This window comes from Mustela putorius, unplaced genomic scaffold (genome assembly GCF_011764305.1).
Source record: "Mustela putorius furo isolate JIRA1106 unplaced genomic scaffold, ASM1176430v1.1 tig00537227_pilon_pilon_pilon, whole genome shotgun sequence".
In the NCBI taxonomy this organism is placed as follows: Eukaryota; Metazoa; Chordata; class Mammalia; order Carnivora; family Mustelidae; genus Mustela; species Mustela putorius.
The window spans coordinates 15,821,953-15,842,408 of record NW_025422368.1 but is presented as its reverse complement, the minus strand read 5'-3'; the positions used below and the strand labels follow the sequence as shown (position 1 = coordinate 15,842,408).

Here is a 20,456-nt window from a genome sequence, read left to right as displayed (position 1 = left end):
TAAGATTTTTTTAAAAAAATAAATAAAATGAGGTAGAGGCTGAAGAGGTAATAATCCCTAGTAGAAAGATTCTGAACTTTTGAATTACATACTGGAGTTGGAAACCCACCCTAGCTACTTAGCTAGTTGTGAGCCCTCTGCAAAACTTCCAAGCCTCTAAGCCCTAGTTTTCTCAAATAATGCATAGGTAACTGTTACACTGAAGAAGCCCTCTAATTAATAAAAATAAAACCCCCAAGTACCTGCTCGTAACAAATATTCTGCATGCTGGAGGACAGATCTTTTTAGCAATCCATGTCATCCCCTCCTGGTTCAAATTAATCCTTTCCTCTGTTGGGTCAGAGAGACAGTTCTCTCTCAGCATGAACATGTATTTCTCTTCCCTTAATTCTCCCCATAGTATTGGTCAGTGGAATGTCCAGGATGAGGTAATAAACTCCCAACCAGCATAGGCAGGAGGAAGTGTGTTGTCTCTAGATGACCTAAAACCAATAAAGCACTCTTCTAATACTCAGTCTACATTTTATTATAACCATAAGCCAGCAACTCTAAGCAATGTTAAGTGATAAAACTCTCCTGTTCCACCACAACCTGCCCACCGGAGAGAAACTACTATAGAGAGAATGTGGCTGCAAATGCACACTCCAATCAGAAAACATAACCAAGAAACTGCCTGATACAAAACAGACTGTCAATATTTGCACTAAATTAGTGCTAGTTCTGATGATGCAGTCTACATGCAGTTTTCCTGGACTCTGAAATAAATGGCTCTGAAAAAAAGTCATCTGAAAAATAACATCAGCTGTAAGACCACACTTAAAAAGATGGATCTGGACATGTCTAGCCTTTTCAAGCCTGCATTTAAACATGCATAGAAACTTGTATCATGCATTAACCAAAACAAAGTTTATAAGTCTTAATATTTGTAAAAGTTTCCTTTCTAAATCAGTTTAGATGAGTGTAGTTTATATATGATAATACTCTGCGTGAATGTATTTATAGAAGGCAGAATGGCTTTGTTTTTATTAGATTTAGCCCCATTGAGCGCTGCGGGGTTTAGCTCTCCACTGATTTGATGAATACAAAACACTTGGGTGCCACAACAAGAAACCATATAAAAAATCCTAGACATGTATATTCTGTTTTCGAATAAGAAATTGGATTAGGAAAAAAAAATACCTTACAGTGTTGTGTGTTCTGGCAAAATGTTCTCCCTGAGGCAACCTATCTATATAAAGCCACCAATTTTATAAAAGTAAAGCAAACATTTTACAACACCGCTGCACTTGCTTCAAGTATTTTTAAGGGAAAGAAATCCTTACGGAGCTTGTTGATAACAGGACTTACTGATACTCAACTTATCCTTAAAATAACCAGTATCAAGAAGCCCATTTTTGCCTTTAAAATTAGCTTATAATACATAGGCCACCCTCTTTTTCCCCCCTCTCAGACTTCTTACTTCTTTTAAGTGGAATATAAACTTTTTTTATCTATAATTTTTCAAAAGTTGTTGAATCAGGGTGGAGTTTGGGTTGAGACTGGAATGGAAGGAATGTCTTGGCATTCCTCCATAGAGAAGTGAACTATAAGAAAATTACATTTATTGGGCGCCTGGGTGGCTCAGTGGGTTAAGCTGCTGCCTTCGGCTCAGGTCATGATCTCAGGGTCCTGGGATCAAGTCCCGCATCGGGCTCTCTGCTCAGCAGGGAGCCTGCTTTGCCCTCTCTCTCTCTCTCTGCCTGCCTCTCCATCTACTTGTGATTTCTCTCTGTCAAACAAATAAATAAATAAAATCTTAAAAAAAAAAAAAAAGAAAATTACATTTATTGAATTCGTAAATTTTAATATATCTTTTTTTCTCCATGTCTCTGATAACTAGGACACTTACCACCAACAACATTATAAGATCAAATGAGATAAGATACAATGGAACTTTAAACAAACTCAAATTACTCAGAAAAACAGTAGCTAGCATTTATTGAGGGTTAACTCATTTACTCCACATAGCCTATAGGCACTATTAATTTTATTCCTATTTCATATAAATGGAAATCGGTTATGATAGTAAGAGGCAGATGTAGGATTTGAACTAGGCAGTTCATGCCAGAACCCAAATTCTTGTTCACTACTATGCACTGCCTCCATTATCAGCAACTGATTCTTTGCAATTGACTTGACTCTGGCCAAATATTTACCTATTAATTTCCCAGAACTTTCCCACAGAGCAACTCACCTATTAGCCTCTCTCCTGTGGTCCCTTTCTGCTAAGATGTGAGGGGGAAAAAAACCAGTCCCGCGCTGCTGCCTTTTTTTTAAACATTTTATTTATTTTCTTGAGAGAGAGAGAACACGAGAGTGGGGGAGGGCCAGAGGCAGAGGGAGAAGCAGACCTCCTGCTGAGCAGGGAGTCTGCCACAGGGCTCAATCCCAGGACCCTAGTTGGGACTAGAACCTGAGCAGAAGTCAGACACTTAACCGACTGAGCCGCCCATGCACTCCCAGTACCCTGCTTCTAATCTTGATCTAATCTTGATTCTAGTCTTTCCTCCAAGACACTACAAACCCAGATATGAGATAAATGGAGGTAATTTCTGGCAGAGGCAACAGAAAGTCATTTTTTCTTCCCCCAGAAAACATGGTTCATCTGTTTCATTTGGTGACTGTGGTATGCATTGTGAAAAGAGGAATGTCACAAGATGATAAATTCTGAGAGAGACAGAAAGGTGTATTACCTAATTCAATGAATTGTCACTCTCTTTGTTTAAAAGTCCTATTTGTCATAATGTTTCATTATGCTAAGAGATTTGGAGGAAAGGGTGGAAAGTCAGGTTTAAAATGGCTTTCTCATAGGGGCGCCTGGGTGGTTCAGTCATTAAATGTCTGCCTTTGGCTCAGGTCATGATCCAGCCTCCCAAGCACCCCGAGTCAGGTTCCCTGCCCAGGGGGAAGCCTGCTTCTCCCTTCTCCCTCTCTCACTCCCCGTGCTTGTGTTCCATCCTTTGCTGTCTCTCTCTGTCAAATAAACAAAAAATCTTTTTTAAAAATGGCTTTCTCATTAATCTGGATTTATTCAGTGGCTACTTGGTGTCCAACTTTATAAAAATATTTTAAAATTGCCAGTATCTTTGAGAAGACAAGTCATATAAAGTGACAAATTAAAATGACACCAAGGAAACTAGCAACCACTCAGTATAAGTGGTAGGGACTTCTATAGCTCATCGGAATTAGCTGGATGAGAGTTCAGGCTTTCTTTAGAGGAAGAAAATGACAGTCCATAGTCCTGCAAGTTTCTAATACATTCAATAGTCTGATAAAAAGCACAGACTAGGGTTCCATATTGACATGAAATTCTGGTAACGTAGAGGGACTCAGTATGCAGAATTTGCAATCCGTTTCCCCCCTTCATCTGCCACTTAGAGAGATGTGTAAAACTTTACAGATATTTGTTCTTGGTTGTGTTAGTGGTGGAGTAAAGAGTTTCATGAAGACTTAGGACACAGAGAGGACTTAGCCAAATTGATATTTATGATTCTGCCCTGGGATGCTTATAGTGTATCTGTAGAGTCTATAGATATATTGAAAATACAGAAAAATTTTACAAATCTGCTTAAGTCAATAAACCCACTTTATAGATAATAAAAATTATAATAATGATAATGTTACTCTAAAGTAGAATCTTAGATTTCAGAACAGCCTATGACTTCATTTGTATCTGACATGCCCTTACTAATAGTTATTGGGTATTCAAGGCCATATATTAAAGATTACTGAGTAAATACCTTTAGTTCCCAATTATATCAGACTTTTAATATTCAAAATTATTGCTTAATAAGCAAACAGAAATAACATAACCACTAGGATAAATGTACAGAGTGTAATTTTTAAAAAATGACCCCACGGTCAAAAGTCCAACAGGGACAATCAGTTTTTATTACTCTACAGTAGACATCCTTTGTAGATACTATTCTTCTATTTAGAAAATAAAGCTCTTTATAACTTCAAGTCATAAAATACACCTTATGTTCCAGGGAAAGCATAGTACTGCTTAACCAAAAAAAAAAAAAAAAAAAAAAGGAAAAAAGAGAAAGAGAAAGCTCTAAAAATCAGATTTTTATTTCAGAGAATATTTGCATAAAAATTAGAACTTAGCTGATTTAGGATGCATCTGTCTCATCTGCTCACTGTATACCTGAATCCATAAACTTGATGATTGCAGCCAAACAGAGTGTTTTTAGAAACTGAGACTGTGAATGAAAAGTAACAAGCTAACAATACGGTGTCACAAACAATCAGGGTTATATTTTCATGTAAATATCTACATCAATAACAACTACAGTAATGGAAGCCCAGAATATCCAATACTAGAAATTACTCTATAATGTTCCTTCGAATGGGAAGATATTAAAGGACTATGAAAACAATTTTATTTAGTATTTAAATGTGTTCATTCTTAACTCTGCATAATTTCTACTTGGATTCATGGGAAAACAAATAACAACATTTTTATAATTTTCTATTGAATTATTTTTCTGTGAGCTGAAACAAGAAGAGAGATGAAAATCTGAAGGCAACTGAAGAATTTCTTTCTTTTTTCCATTGGACATTCTTTCCTGCTTTGTCGAAGATTAGTTGACCACAGAGTTGAGGGTCTATTTCTGGGCTCTCTATCCTGTTCCATTGATCTATGTGTCTGTTTTTGTGCCAGTACCATGCTGTCTTGATGATGACAGCTTTGTAATAGAGCTTGAAGTCCAGAATTGGGATTCTACCAACTTTGGCTTTCTTTTTCAATATCCCTTTGGCTATTCGAAGTCTTTTCTGGTTCCATATAAATTTTAGAATTATTTGTTCCATTTCTTTGAAAAAGATGGATGGTACTTTGATAGGAATTGCATTAAATGTGTAGATAGCTTTAGGTAGCATAGACATTTTCACAATATTTATTCTTCCAATCCAGGAGCATGGAGGATTTTTCCATTTCTTTGTGTCTTCCTCAATTTCTTTCATGAGTACTTTATAGTTTTCTGAGTATAGATTCTTAGCCTCATTAGTTAGGTTTATTCTTAGGTATCTTATGGTTTTGGGTGCAATTGTAAATGAGATTGACTCCTTAATTTCTCTTTCTTCTGTCTTGTTGTTGGTGTAGAGAAATGCAACGCATTTCTGTGCATTGATTTTTTATCCTGACACTTTACTGAATTCCTGTACAAGTTCTAGCAATCTTGGAGGGGAGTCTTTTGGGTTTTCCACATATAGTATCATATCATCTGCGAAGAGTGATAGTTTGACTTCTTTTTTGCCGATTTGGATGCCTTTAATTTGTTTTGTTGTCTGATTGCTGAGGCTAGGACTTCTAGTACTATGTTGAATAGCAGTGGTGATAATGGACATCCCTGCCATGTTCTGACCTTAGCGGAAAAGCTTTCAGTTTTTCTCCATTGAGAATGATATTTGCGGTGGGTTTTTCATAAATGGCTTTGATAATATTGAGGTATGTGCCCTCTATCCCTACACTTTGAAGAGTTTTGATCAGGAAGGGGTGCTGTACTTTGTCAAATGTCAAGCAGGAAAGAATGTCCAATGGAAAAAAGACAGCCTCTTCAATAAATGGTGTTGGGAAAATTGGACAGCCACATGCATAAAAATGAAATTGGACCATTTCCTTACACCACACACAAAAATAGACTCAAAATGGATGAAGGACCTCAATGTGAGAAAGGAATCCATCAAAATCCTTGAGGAGAACACAGGCAGCAACCTCTTCGACCTCAGCCGCAGCAACATCTTCCTAGGAACAACGCCAAAGGCAAGGGAAGCAAGGGCAAAAATGAACTATTGGGATTTTATCAAGATCAAAAGCTTCTGCACAGCAAAGGAAACAGTTAACAAAACCAAACGACAACTGACAGAATGGGAGAAGATATTTGCAAATGACATATCAGATAAAGAGCTAGTGTCCAAAATCTATAAAGAACTTAGCAAACTCAACACCCAAAGAACAAATAATCCAATCAAGAAATGGGCAGAGGACATGAACAGACATTTCTGCAAAGAAGACATCCAGATGGCCAACAGACACATGAAAAAGTGCTCCATATCACTCGGCATCAGGGAAATACAAATCAAAACCACAATGCGATATCACCTCACACCAGTCAGAATGGCTAAAATCAACAGGTCAGGAAATGACAGATGCTGGCGAGGATGCGGAGAAAGGGGAACCCTCCTACACTGTTGGTGGGAATGCAAGCTGGTGCAACCACTCTGGAAAACAGCATGGAGGTTCCTCAAAATGTTGAAAATAGTACTGCCCTATGACCCAGCAATTGCACTACTGGGTATTTACCCTAAAGATACAAATGTAGCGATCCGAAGGGGCACGTGCACCTGAATGTTTATAGCAGCAATGTCCACAATAGCCAAACTATGGAAAGAACCTAGATGTCCATCAACAGATGAATGGATCAAGAAGATGTGGTATATATACACAATGGAATACTATGCAGCCATCAAAAGAAATGAAATCTTGCCATTTGCGACAACGTAGATGGAACTAGAGCATATCATGCTTAGCGAAATAAGTCAAGCAGAGAAAGACAACTATCATATGATCTCCCTGATATGAGGAAGTGGTGATGCAAAATGGCGGCTTAAGTGGGTAGGCGAAGAATCAATGAAACAAGATGGGATTTGGAGGGAGACAAACCTAAGTGACTCTTAATCTCACAAAACAAACTGAGGGTTGCTGGGGGGACGGGAGTTGGGAGAAGGGGCGTGGTGTTATGGACACTGGGGAGGGTATGTGCTTCTGTGAGTGCTGTGAAGTGTGTAAACCTGGTGATTCACAGACCTGTACCCCTGGGGATAAAAATATATGTTTATAAAAAATTAAAAATTTAAAATTAAAAAAAAAAAGAATTTCTTTCTAAGAGTTTAATCACAAGCTGCTGGTCATACGTATTCCACATCAGTCACCTGTTGCCCCCTTTCTCTTTTCTCATGCTCCCACACATTCGAGTGCAAGGGAAATGTTTTACAAAATGAATGCAGGAAAATCTCAACTAACTTTCTTTTGGAAAGCCCAGAGCTAGTCCAGGGTACCAACTGCTTCTCATATTTTAGAGGTTGACTTTTTTACCCTTTTTGAAGACTTCCACCTACGCGAGCTCAGGTTCAACATGACTGTAAGTTAACAATAGTTTCTCCTAGATTAGAAAGGATATGGTAAATAGGTCCCAGAATTGAAGCCAAATTAACAATAATGATGCTAATCTAAGTTAGCAATGAAATACTCCACAAACATGGGCAACAAATACTTGTACCTTAGTATTTTAGGTTAAAAGTGAGTAGTTACTACAATTTATTAAAAAACAAAATGGAATTGAACACTTTGCTCCAATCACTTCTGAAATACCATACGTATTAGAAATATGGTAGAGCATCTCTTCAGAAAAAGCTAACCTTGATAATCCCACAAATCTTCAACTGTACTAATAGGACCTCTAAAATACCACGTTGGGTTGCTTGGTTGATTGCAGCCTGAAGTGTCAGCTTATTTCATTGTCCCTCTCCAACGTAATCACAGGACAAAAGCAAGAACTGATGGCTAAATTAAGAAGAGTCTCATGAGATGTGAGCTGAAGAGGAGTTCTATCAAAAACCAAGATGTGAATATTGGGGAAGTTTAGCTGAAGTGTGGACTACACTTAAAAGATATAGTTGCCAGCTACCTTTCTGTATTCTGTCCTCACTTAAAAATACTCAGGTCTTTAAGATGGAACTAGGGGAAGAAGAAGCAGAAGAAAAGCAAAAAAAAAAAAAAAAAGTTGCTGAAACCTAGGTTTCCAAAGATATGAGCTTTTACAAAAGATATCACAACAGCTAATAAATAGATGTCTCACAGGTAAAAATTGACAATGCCTTATACCATTTATTAAATTAGCAAACTATATATTATGCAACACTGTATACAGTGTGATCCCAATGTTACAAAAATCATTGTGTGTTTCAGAATAAACAAACAGGTAACTATGATTATCTCTAGAAGATACGATTACAGAGGACCTAGCATAAATTATGTTCTCTTTGCCTAACTCTTCTTTTTCACATTTTATTTATAATGTATAATTTCACATTTTATGTTTATAATGTGAAATTCAAAGATTTTTATGTTTAAAAATTGGAGACATAACACTTCTTTCCCCCAAATGTCAATATAAACCACTAATAAAATAAGATAAAAGTATTTTATTATTTTTGAAAAAAAAAAAAAAAACAATGAAGAATACGAAGTATAACCAAGGTGTTTTAAGAGTTTTCAGAATTTTTTAAGTTTTAAGAGACCAGGAATTCTGATTGCTGTTTTTCACAAGAGTCAGTACCCATTTATGGAAACTATACATAATTATTGTCAATTATTACAATTAATTCTAATTTGAAATAAGAGCAGATTATATTCTATTTTGCTATTATTCAGAAATTTTGTATAATCATGTATCTGCTTTTTATATGATTTTCTACCACTGTAGTGCATTTATCCACCTGGAGGTTGAGATTTCTTTTGTTTATGTGTGTGTGTGTTATGTTAGTCACTCTAGAGTACATCATTAGTTTTTGATGTAGAGTTCCATGATTCATTGTTTGTGTATAACACCTGCTCCATGCAATACGTGTCTTCCTTCATACCCAACACCAGGTTGAGATTTCTTAGTAGCAAGGGCAGAGAGCCCAAAATGTTACAATGTCTAAACAGGTGAAAAAAAAATTGACAGAAAATCTACCAAGAAAAATAAAAATACTGTTCTGATATATTTAGATTAGATGTTTGTACCTACACTTCCACCTTGTTTTCATACTGATATTCTCTTTTCAAATTGCTATAATGTTATTTTTATTACCAATGGAGATTTTTAAGAAAGATAGGAACATGAAACTCTACTCTTCACTTCTTTAACCAGAACCTGTCAAGTATCGTATGAAGTAATTATCTTAATCAATCTCCATAACTCACAGTTAATTAAACTTTAAATCTTCATAAATACCTAATAATAAAATTAATAGATACTCTGCATGCGAGGCTATCTAAATTACTATATATATATATTTTTTTAAACTGTATTTTTGACTGGCACCAGCTAAATGGTAAATATTACATACATAAAGACTAGAATTAACCAAATGAGCTTCTTTTTTATTATTTTTGGAAAAAGAGAAAATTATTGATGAAAATATTACTCATGACAGAAAGGAGAAGGAGAAAATGGGTGAGCACAAAGCGAAAGAGGCCAATGGAGAGATGGGTCGAGTTAATTCCCATGAGTCATTTAGCTCAGGGCCTGACACATAAGTGGTCAGAAGAGGTTAACAGGAGAGGTAACAAATTACATTGTGTGGTAAGTTGATAGGGTAGTCTTTTGTAAGAATATAAATAATTTCAGAATGCTGAAAAATAAGTATCATTAAGGCCATAAAAGAGTTGGAAAATCTAGTTGAATGACATCATTTTTCAGATACACTGTAAAATTACAGAGGTCTGAAATTTAGGTACATGAACTTTTTGGCCTGCCATTATACAGCATGAGGAGTGTCATAAAGCCACCTCATTCTATCATTAATAAAAATCGGAATTTAAATTCTTTCATTCAACTGCTTAATAAGTTCTTAAGAGCAAAGATGCATAAATACACATGCAGAATACAATAATTATTTTGTCTGTCAATTTGCATTTCATTATCAAAAGAAATAGTATATGAGAAACTATATTATACATAGTACAAATAATGGTAATAGGTGAATGTGTAGTTGCATTATATTTAAAAAATATGTTTACTTCATACACCTTTGTATAAAGATAATATATTATAGTTAAATAATATTTTTATGTTCTGTTTAGATACAGGCTCATAGAGAAATTAATATTAAGTCCAGTTAGGTTAATTATATAGTATATATAAAAATGGATTCTTATTAAAATCTTGGGAAGACAAGATTAGACAAAGTATACCTCATAGGTTGGGGCTCCATTTATATACAGACTTCTTTACAGAAGAAGGCACTCGTATTTCTTCCAGTTTAGAGAGTACTAAAGTAGCAAGTGTGTAAGATTAAAAAAAAAAAGTCCTGGAGGTTGTACACAGCAGAAAAATACAGAAGCATGATATAGTCAAGACCATCATTGCTTTAAATATTGTAGAAAACCCATTTGATCTAATTAGCCCTAAAAATCCTCAAAAGGAGAGAATGTGTACAATCAATAAAAGTGACTTATTGGTAAGAGATTCAGAAATGTCCTTTACTAATAGACTCCTATCAAAATATTACAAGATTTGCAGGGCACCTGTTAAGCATTTGACTCTTGATTTTGGCTCACATCATCATCTCCAGGTTGTGAGATTGAGCCCCCAGTCGGGCTCCACACTAGGTGTGGAGCCTGCTTAAGATTCTCCCTCTCTCGGGGTGCCTGGGTGGCTCGTGGGTTAAAGCCTCTGCCTTTGGTTCAAGTCATGATCCCAGGGTCCTGGGATCGAGCCCCACATTGGGCTCTCTGTTCAGCAGGGAGCCTGCTTCCCTTCCTCTCTCTCTCTTCCTGCCTCTGTGCCTACTTGTGATCTCTGTATGTCAAATAAATAAATAAATCTTAAAAAAAAAAAAAAATTCTATCCCTCTTTCTTCTTTCTCTCTCTCCACCCCTCCCCTCTCTTGCTTTCTCTTTTTATCTAAAAAAAAAACTTACTAGATTTGCAGTGCTTAGCAAAACATACAGGGTACTTCTTTCATACACATATATTTTACATGCTCATAATGTAAAACAAAACCAAAACCAAAAGGAAACTTGAACATTTTAAAACTCCAAATAATTATTTCAATGAACAAATTATAGCAAGACATATCAAGCGCTTTTTTTAATCTTATAAAGAGAATGTTAAGCAATGTCCACTTTTTACCATCCTTCTTTATCAACTGAAGAACTTCTTTATCAACTACCACCTATAGTACTAAGATGTTTATTTATGTAGGAATCTACTTTTTTATGGCAAACTCAACTTTCAATTTTTCCGTCTTCTAAGGATAAAAATATGCACAGACATTGGACTACTAAGGTGAGTTGGCAATGAGGAAGAAAAGGGGTCAGGGAGAGGTTGACAACTGTGACTCCATCTTGCAACTGCCACCATTTTGTAGAGTTCCTGGAAGAGCAGCTAGTTCCTGGACTCATAATATGTCTTCAGGTTTAGATACCTGGGAATTTATCTGCCCTGTCCTCAATATTAAGCAAAAGAGGTCAGCTAATCCCCAAGCAATCTATATCAACTGAAATTTCTACACTATTACAAAATATAACAATTTTTATGTTCCCCTACCCTAAAGACCTCTCACAGTGACACTAAATACCTTCTCCAACAATTAGCCAACACAGGACACAAAGTATCTAAAGATTAATTACAATTCGGTTCTGTCGCTTTCAAATTCCTAGTCCATCTTTAACACCAGATGGACTAAAAATAGAACTAAACAGAATTACTACCATTACGCAGCTCCCTCAAGCCTAGATTGACAGACAAAAATGGGTTTCCTGGGCTTCACTGGATACTGTCACCCTTGGATTCCTGAGTATTTCCTCAAAGCTCAACCATTAAGTGTCCCCCCAGCTGCAACCATTCTAGACCTTATGTTATGGCTTCAAGAAACCTAAGAAGACTTCATACCTTTAAAAAACCAGCTTATCTCTTACCTCTAGGACACCCTAATTACCAACTGCCCTTCTTCACCTTTGTGCATGAACTTTCCAGTAACATCTTGGGAATCCTGACACAAAGGTAGGGAGGCCAACAATGCCCCACAGGATATTACAGTCTTCAATTGGACCCTGTGGCGAAAGGTTGGCCTCTCTGCCTCTATGCCCTACCAGCTGCCTCTCTACTCCTTACTGCCACCAAAAACATAGTACCAGACTCTCCCCATGGGTATTAGTCCCACATACAGTTAACTCTCTCTTAGATTCCCAACACACAGAACATCTCATCTGCCAGTCATATCCTTGCCAGTAGTCATTTCACTCTCTTGTCCTCCTCTCAATCTGCTACCTTACTTCCCTTACCCCTCAACTTTTTTTTTCAGTTAATACTACAGAGTATCCTGCACCATATTTTCCTTGATCATTTCTAATGCAACATCATCAATAAACCCAGTACAGTGTAGATTTGGCCAGACAGATTTATGAAGGTCTAATTGAGGGATAAATAATGAGTCAGTTAAAAGGATGCAACCCCCTCTGATGGGAATACCAACTCCATTGTTAAGCTGTCCCAAACTATAGCCCAGGGGATTCCCCCTAAAATATTGCTGGGTATGTAATAACCCACATACATTCCAACAAAGTACAAAATACTCCCTCTTAACTCCTCTCAGTTTAGGATATTAAGATCATTTACATCATGCCCAATGCCTTGAGTCATATATCATTGCTCCTCCCCACTCCTTCAAAGGTGACGCAACCCCATTTGCTTTAATCTCCTTTCCTTGTTTTGAAGTTACTCCTGTCCTCAATTTCTCTTCTTGCATAAGATATGTCCACCTGGGACCTAGTCTGGTTTCTACAGATGTCAATCTCACTTTTGCATTAGCTGATCATTATAATCTATCAAGCTGCAATTCTATTTCATCCACATACCCTAATGCTACTGCCCTTTGCCAGGTCATCAAGAACAGAAGACAAATGATGAAACTTACTATCAATACTTGAGGGTCCAGTGATTTTCTGGGGAATGATATATAGAAAGTCTCATCAAAGGAATATTTGTAAGAGGTTTTGCTATGATCAAACTAATCCCAAATTCTATCCTTTATTTTTTTTTTGAAAGACTTGTTTATTTTAGCAAAAGAGAGAGAGAGAGAGTGGGGGTAGGGGGCAGAGGGAGAGGGAGAGAGAGAATACTAAGCAGGCTCCACACCCACACAGAGCCCAATACAGGGCTCTATCTCAGGACGATGAGATCATGACCTAAAGACCTAAAACCAAGAGTCAGGTGCTTAAGCAGCTGAGCCACCCAGGTGCCACCCCCCAATTCTATCCTTACTGTAATCTCAATAAACCTTATATTGTAGGACCCCTACCTCCTTTCTATACCAACTTTTCCTTTCTCCTCATCAACAGCACCACTCTGAACAATAAAACAAGAGCAACTGAATCTTGGTGTGCTTCTGAAGGATATGTATTTATCAGTAGCAGCCCATTTAATTATCTTTCCTATATGGGCAATCCTTATGCAAGAATAACTAACAAAACCTTAGCCTTCAAAAGTGTTAAAACAATGCTTGGATCACTGGACAATGTACCCTAGGATTCATATAATCTAATCTGCCTATCCTATCCACTGCCTCTCATAGAACCCAAAGGGCTGTAGGTATAATAATTATTAGAACTGGTCTGGCCATAGGTATGTTGGCCCCTTGGGGAAGATTTGCTTATCATAAAGCCACCCTGTGTAATCTAACAAACATTCTAGAGGAATTATCCCACTATACTGCTTCAGCCCTATAAAACTCACAATTATCCTTGGACTCCCCTGCTTCAGTGGTCCTAGACAATTAAACTGCATTCGACTACTGGCTGGTAGAACTAGGAGGTGTCTGTGCTCTTGCTAATATCTCTTGTTGCACCTGGATAAACACTTCCTCCAAAGTGGAATTAGAAATTAAAAAAAAAAATCATACAGGCCTCTTGGCTTCACGATATCAACAATCCCATCTTTAGTGAAATTTGGAATGATATTAAAATTATATACCACCCATCCAATGTCTTTAGTTGGTCACCTGAAAAAACAGGAAACATCCTTCAATTGGGACTACAATTGGGATTAAGTATCTTCTTGCTATTCAAATACTCTTTTGCTTGTTTCCAGAAGTGCCTTTTTCTCCTCTTCAGCTCCCAAGCTTCTGGGTCTACTGCTCCAACCCTATGTTGTTATACCCCTTATCTATAAGAGCAGGATGGACCGCAAGCAGCAGCTAAGCACTTGGGCAACAAGGGACTCTACCATAATGAGTTTGCTCACCATAATGGGCCATCTTGATGACTCACACACCAATGATCAGAAAGAGGAAATGAAGAGGAAAAGGAGGGGAGGAACAACAATTCTGACTCCATCTTGCAACTGCCACAGTTGTGTGGAGTTCAGAGAAGAACAGTTACTTCTTGGAATCGTGATAATCATCTTGAGATTTAGACATCTGGAAAATTCCCCCCTGTCCCCCCACCCCACCCCGGGACCCACAACCCTGAGCAACTAATCCCTGAGCACAATGTACCAACTGAAATTTCTCCTCTGCTGTGGTTTAAAAAAAACAAAAAAACAAAAAAACACCATTTTCTCTCACCCTTTTTGGACAAGCACATGGATTGAGTTGGGTTGTCCTGCCTGGTTTTTAACCCTAAATAAAGATTTGTCTCTTTTTTCCTCACTCAGAGGCTCACTGCTGAAGTTTTTCCTGAGCAGCAAACATTTTTTCCCCTTTAATACGTTTCCCTTTACCTTTACTGAAACAATCACTGGAGTTTCTGTGTCTGGATAGCTAGGTGGCCGGTTTCAAGATTGCCCATATATAGCACTGATTCTCCATTTAAGCAAGTATCATTTTGGGGTTTGTTTTTTGTTTCCTTAACTAAGAGCAAACAGGTTGAGCTCTCTGGTTTTTGGTAAACTTTCTTTGCTCCTTAAGCCTCCCCATTCTTTCATCCCTTTCTTCTGCTTCATGACACCAGTGAACTAATACTGGGGAAAAAAATTGCTAAATCATAATTAGGAAGAGGTTTACTTGAGTGTTGTCTCTGGCTGCTATTAACTGTCATGAAGTTACTAACCACATTCAAATTTACCTCTCACCCTTTTTGGATATTGTAAATATAGGTAATAACACATAAATTAGAATATGTGGACATTTTAGATGGTATAGTAGTGAATGACTGTTTTCAATCTCTGGGGATGCTTGGTGATAAAAAAAAAATAGGGACAACCAGGTTAAAAATAGGAATAAAACTGAAACAAAACAAAACAAAAACCTCTCTGTTTACTTGGGTATAAGAATCCATAACACATTACCAAGACAAGCTCTGTCTGGACTCTGGAAAATTTCAAGAACGGCTACAACAACCCATTTTCTCCTGAAAATATATTCCTGCCTAGAAGCATAGGGAGCAAGAAAATGACTATTCACCATCTTTCTGCATGGTGATTTTATGACAAGATATGTTCTTTAATATTCTGGAGCTCAAATGTACATTTACAACAAGCCCTCAAGCTTTTCTTCTATTTCAAAAATAATGAAAAGTGCCTATAAAAAGTCCCATATGTTAGGCAACTGAAAATATTCTCCAAAAGTGCAGAGAACAGCTTTATCTGCAACTATTATTAACACAATAATGTCTTTTTTCTTGGTCAAAGAAAAGTTGCAATTTTCCTCAAAGTAATAGCTCTTTGTGTTTAAGTTTATCTCCTTAAGTCTGTAACAAAAGTGCAAAAGGTCTATCACCAAACCATAATAAAGTTGATCATTTCAGCTGCCTATTACCTAGTGGTAGCAGTCACTAGACACATTGAAAGAAACATTTAAGCAAGGAAACAATTTCAGAGAATGACTTACCCTCCTTTAATATAATCAAGGAATGAAACTTCTGTTTCTACCAAAAAAGAGAGTAAGGTTACCTGAAAAAGAAAAGAAAAACAAGGTAGAATTACCTACTAGTACTAATTGCAACCCAAATGGACTTCATTCTAAGTATTAGAGAGGAACTCATATTTCATATTAGAGAGAAATATCACATTCTGAAAATCAATAACAATATTATTCTTTATTAAAATCTGCCAGGAATGATTGCTCTTATATTTAAAATGATCAGAATAAAAGGGACCCCCAAAATTAACTAACTCCTTTCTATGACCAGTTTCCTTCCTTTGAAGAAGAGCATGAAAATTGTCCACAAGGACACTGTGTTACTTCTCATTTTAGATAAAAGGAAAGATGAAAGGAGCTGAAAAATGGTTAAAACTAAAAAATCAGAATCAGTGAGTTAAGTCTTATAAGGGGAAATGTATGTTTTTGTCATGGTCCTGTAATGGGGCTATCTAATATTTTAAGTGTCTTGCAGTATAGAAATCTTTAAAAGAAAATTGGGGAGATCTTAGATTTTGCTTCTCCTAAGAAAATTTAATCTCACAATAAAATCTTCAGTGTATTATAGAAGAATTGTCATGGAGATGAAAAGTACATCATAGGTAGTACAGTCAATAATACTGGAATAACATTGTATGGTGACATTTGGTGACTACACTTACTGTGATGAATGTGGAGTAATGTACAGAATTGTTAAATCAGTATGTTGTACTCTTGAAACTGTAACATTGTTTTTAGTTACACACCAATTAAAAAAAAGGTACACCTGAATTCTCCAAAAAAAAAAAAGGACTAGGATGATTTTAAGTTTTTCACATATTCAAGATACATTCATCTTTGTACCTTTGGGTACTGATTTAGCCCAGCATCCTACAAGGCTATAAATTTGAACACACTATGAATAAGTGCTTTCCCATGCCATGAGTTTTAATAGGTAAGTGTGGCCTATAAAGAGTCTAGTATTTCTTCCTGACACTTAAACATTTTCATGACTAGTTAATTCTCTCTGGTGTGATTCCACTGAATAAGGATTTCACGAGAAAACTTCAGCTTCCCTCAGAGGCCACATGGTCCCATGGACAACTTGCAAGAAGCTGGGTAACTACTTTTCATAGGGTATTTTCCATTTCAACCATCCCACAGCAAGTTCAGTTTTCTATTATACCCCTTTATATTCAAATCTTAATTTAAAGAGCCTCATCTTAGGTTCTAGCCTGTGTAAATACATTTTTCATTTGTTTATTTGACTCCTTAGTGAATAGCATAAAATTTGACTTACTGTTCCTGAATTAGTATATTTTTTCTTTTTTCCTTTTTTTTTGGGATTCACCACCTTGAAAAGCAGATAAAACAAATACACTGTGTTAGGTTTTACACAAAAATTTTTATAAAATGTGTAGTTCAAACTGCTGCCTTCACTCCTGATGCATTTGCTCATTTATAATTGCCTTTAGTATGATTGCTGGACAGTCCTTCAACCAAAACTTCTCTACAAAATTTACCGGTGACCTTCTTTGTGTGTGTGTGACCATCTTTTTTAAAAATACATTTTTTTCAGTACTATTCTTCTCAATTATTTTTTGCATTGATTATCTTTATCCATCTGTATCTTCTTTTTTTTTTAAATATTTTATTTATTTATTTGACAGAGAGAGATCACAAGTAGGCGGAGAGGCAGGCAAAGAGAGAGAGAGAGAGAGGAGGAAGCAGGCTCCCTGCCGAGCAGAGAGCCCGATGCGGGACTCGATCCCAGGACCCTGAGATCATGACCTGAGCTGAAGGCAGCAGCTCAACCCACTGAGCCACCCAGGTGCCCCCATCTGTATCTTCTTGATGTGAGAGAGAATTTAACAACCTAGGTAATAAGTAATAATGACTGCTTTGTAGTAAACTATAAACAGGTAAAGAAAAGTATAGCCAAGATACATAACTTTTTTGTTATTAGGTTAAAAACACGAACATAGCAAATCACCCAAATTATGTACATACATTAAGGACTCTGTTACTCTATTGCTGTCAGGGGTAATAATTTCCACCAGATACTGAGGCTAGGTAGTAATTAGTAAAAGTCTGGTTTGTGGACCAAGATTTAATTTCTGACCATTTATTCCATTAGGAAATACTACTGCACTCCTATATTGTACAAGACACTGAAGAATATAGGGAATGTAAAGATGAGTAAGACCTGTCAATCTAACAGGATAAATAAAAATATATAAAGGAGAAAATCCTTTAGCACATCCTAAAACAAAACACACATGGAAGCATTTAGACAGGCAAAAAAAAGTTAAAAGAATTTATGGCAAGTATTATTTGAACAAAACATTATTAATTTAAGCAAAGGCTACAATAAAAAGGGACGGACATAACCGTCTAGAAAGAGGAAAAAGTAACTGGCCCAAGGTGGCTGGAGCAGAGAGCAAACACATACTATTTCAATGAATCCGAAGGACTGCAGGTACGTGGAGCCAGCAGGAGACACTCCTGTCTCCATGCCTGGGAGCTTGTGCAAGCTTAGAGATCCCACAAGGGCCCTGTATGCTGCTCCAGCCCCCTCATAGCTGCAGTCCACCAATAGTCCTATGGGTCCAGGGTCCCAGGAGTAAACAATCCTGTCTGCAATCATCTAAATCCTAAAAGGGCCTAATACTTACTTAATTCCAGCTCCTTCCAGCCAGTTTGTGAGTAATCCTGCTGACACAAAGACCCACCAAGAGATGTTCATGTCTGCACCTTAGGAGACCATGAAATATCCTTATATTTATTTGGTCCCAGCCCCTCGGACCATGGTACAAAGCAATCTAGCCCACCCAGGGACCTAGTGGGGTCATGCCCGTCTGTGCCTCCAGAGCCAGTACAGACCAAAGTCTTAAGTATGGTACCCAATACAGCCCTGGGACTCGGGGCTGACTCTTCTAGGTATGGTCCAGAGCCAGTCCTGCCTACTTAGAGACCCACACAGGGATCAGAGAGGAGTCCTCCAAGACACTTGGCAGGAGCCACACATGCCTTCACACTTAATAAGAGGACATCTGGCTGAGGACCTAGCTGTGCAGCCTGAAAAGCAACCCTGGTTCAGAGTCACCCTCCTGAATAAAGTGCTGGAGCCAGTCTCATGCACAGGGGCCGGACAGAGTCCATGCCCGCTCCAGCTGCTGGTAACAAGCACCCCCAACCATGGATGCTACTACAGACCTACTAGCCTCAAAAGCAGCTCTAGTCCAGCATGAGTGCAGGACTCTGCAGGTCTGGAGGTCATCTCGTCAGCTCAGGAACTGACAGGAGAAGGTCTTTGTCTGCCAAAACCAGTCTGTAAAGCTGCAGGGTTTTTTTTTTTTAAAGTTCAGGTATAATGCTGGAAATCTAGAAGCCCAAAGGTGGGCAGAGAAAGCAGGCATCCATACAAGGATAAGCTATCTTATATTATTTTCATTGCCTGTTTAGAGCCTTAATAGTCATTCCTTGGAAAACCCAGACAGAAAATTGATCCATTACTCCATCTTTGTTGCAGCCTGGGAAGTTCAATCTGCAATATCTCATACTCTACTAAGTAAAATACTATATGTAGCCATTATCATGACACACTAAACATATTTCATGGGTTTGTCTCCCGTTAGACATGGAGGTTTTGTTTTTTGTTTTTTTTTTTTGAGGGAGAGAGAAAATCTTAAGCAGGCTCCACGACTACTGCAGAGCCCAATGTGGGGCTCGATCTCACAGCCCTTAGACCATGCCTGAGCTGAAATCAAGAGTCACATGCTTGACTGACTGAGCCACCAAGGTGCCCATAGGCACTGAAATTTTTAACCATCTATGTATCCCCAGGGCCTTAACAGAGAACATGGAATGTAAAATCCATGTAATAAATAGTTTATTTCCAGTGAATGAATGAATGAGGGAATGAATGGAATGTTACTGCTTTAGCTTAGTAAGAAGATGTTAGAAGATGGAAAGTGTTCCACTCCTAACTTAAATGAGGTCAATATTAGTGTCAACCTGGCAGGGAAAGAGTTACTATTATTAACTGACACTGAGATATTCTCCGTTGCCTTTGATGTTTGTTAAATAAAAACATTAAAGAGAATGTACGGTAACTTAGCCCAAGTATTAACAGTGCCAGAACATACCATGTGCTCAATACATATCTGGTAGTTAACTGGCAAGGTAGGTTTAAGGCAGAAAGGGCTACTGTACTTTCTTTAATAACCTGGATTTCTTTAATGACTGAATTATATTTTGTCATTCCATTCAGTCTTCAAGTAAACTACAATGAAGGTGCTCAAACATATGAAGCAGACCACAGTTCATTTTTAAAACACCAAGCTGACGTAATGAAAATGCACTGTTCTTCTCTTTTTACTAAAAAGGTGTTGGGGAGGAGGTTGGTAGAAAGGCAAAAAGACAAAAACAACAACAACAACAACAACAAAAAACCCCGTGAGGTTTGTGAAAAAAAAAAAAAAAAAAAAAAAAAAAAAAAAAAAAAACAAAGTTTTGGGAGGCCTGGTGGCTCAGTGGGTTAAAGCCTCTGCCTTCGGTTCAGGTCATGATCCCAGAGTCCTGGGATCGAGCCCCGCATTGGGCTCTCTGCTCGGTGGGGAGCCTGCCTCCCCTTCTCTCTGTGCCTGCCTCTCTGCCTACTTGTGATTTCTGTCTGTCAAATAAATAAATAAAATCTTTTTTAAAAAATAAAAATAAGTTTTATAGGCAAGAATTTTTAGATTTCTCAAAATAGAGTTAAAAGACCATGAGACTTGAAAAGAAATAATACAATACCATTCAGTCTC

At 37.4% G+C, this 20,456-nt stretch overlaps 1 protein-coding gene across 2 annotated transcripts in view; it reads right to left on the bottom strand.

The window, feature by feature from the left end:
• Positions 1-20,456, bottom strand: part of CPNE8 (copine 8) — a 217,545-nt gene that overhangs the window by 54,138 nt on the left and 142,951 nt on the right. The window contains exons 12-13 of one of the 2 annotated variants that reach the window (XM_004771828.3): positions 16,949-17,002; positions 15,640-15,701 (exon numbers count right to left, since the gene is read on the bottom strand). In XM_004771828.3, coding sequence (XP_004771885.1) covers positions 15,640-15,701; positions 16,949-17,002 — 116 coding nt within the window. The remainder of the gene's footprint in view (positions 1-15,639; positions 15,702-16,948; positions 17,003-20,456) is intronic. The other variant, XM_004771829.3, reaches the window with a different exon arrangement.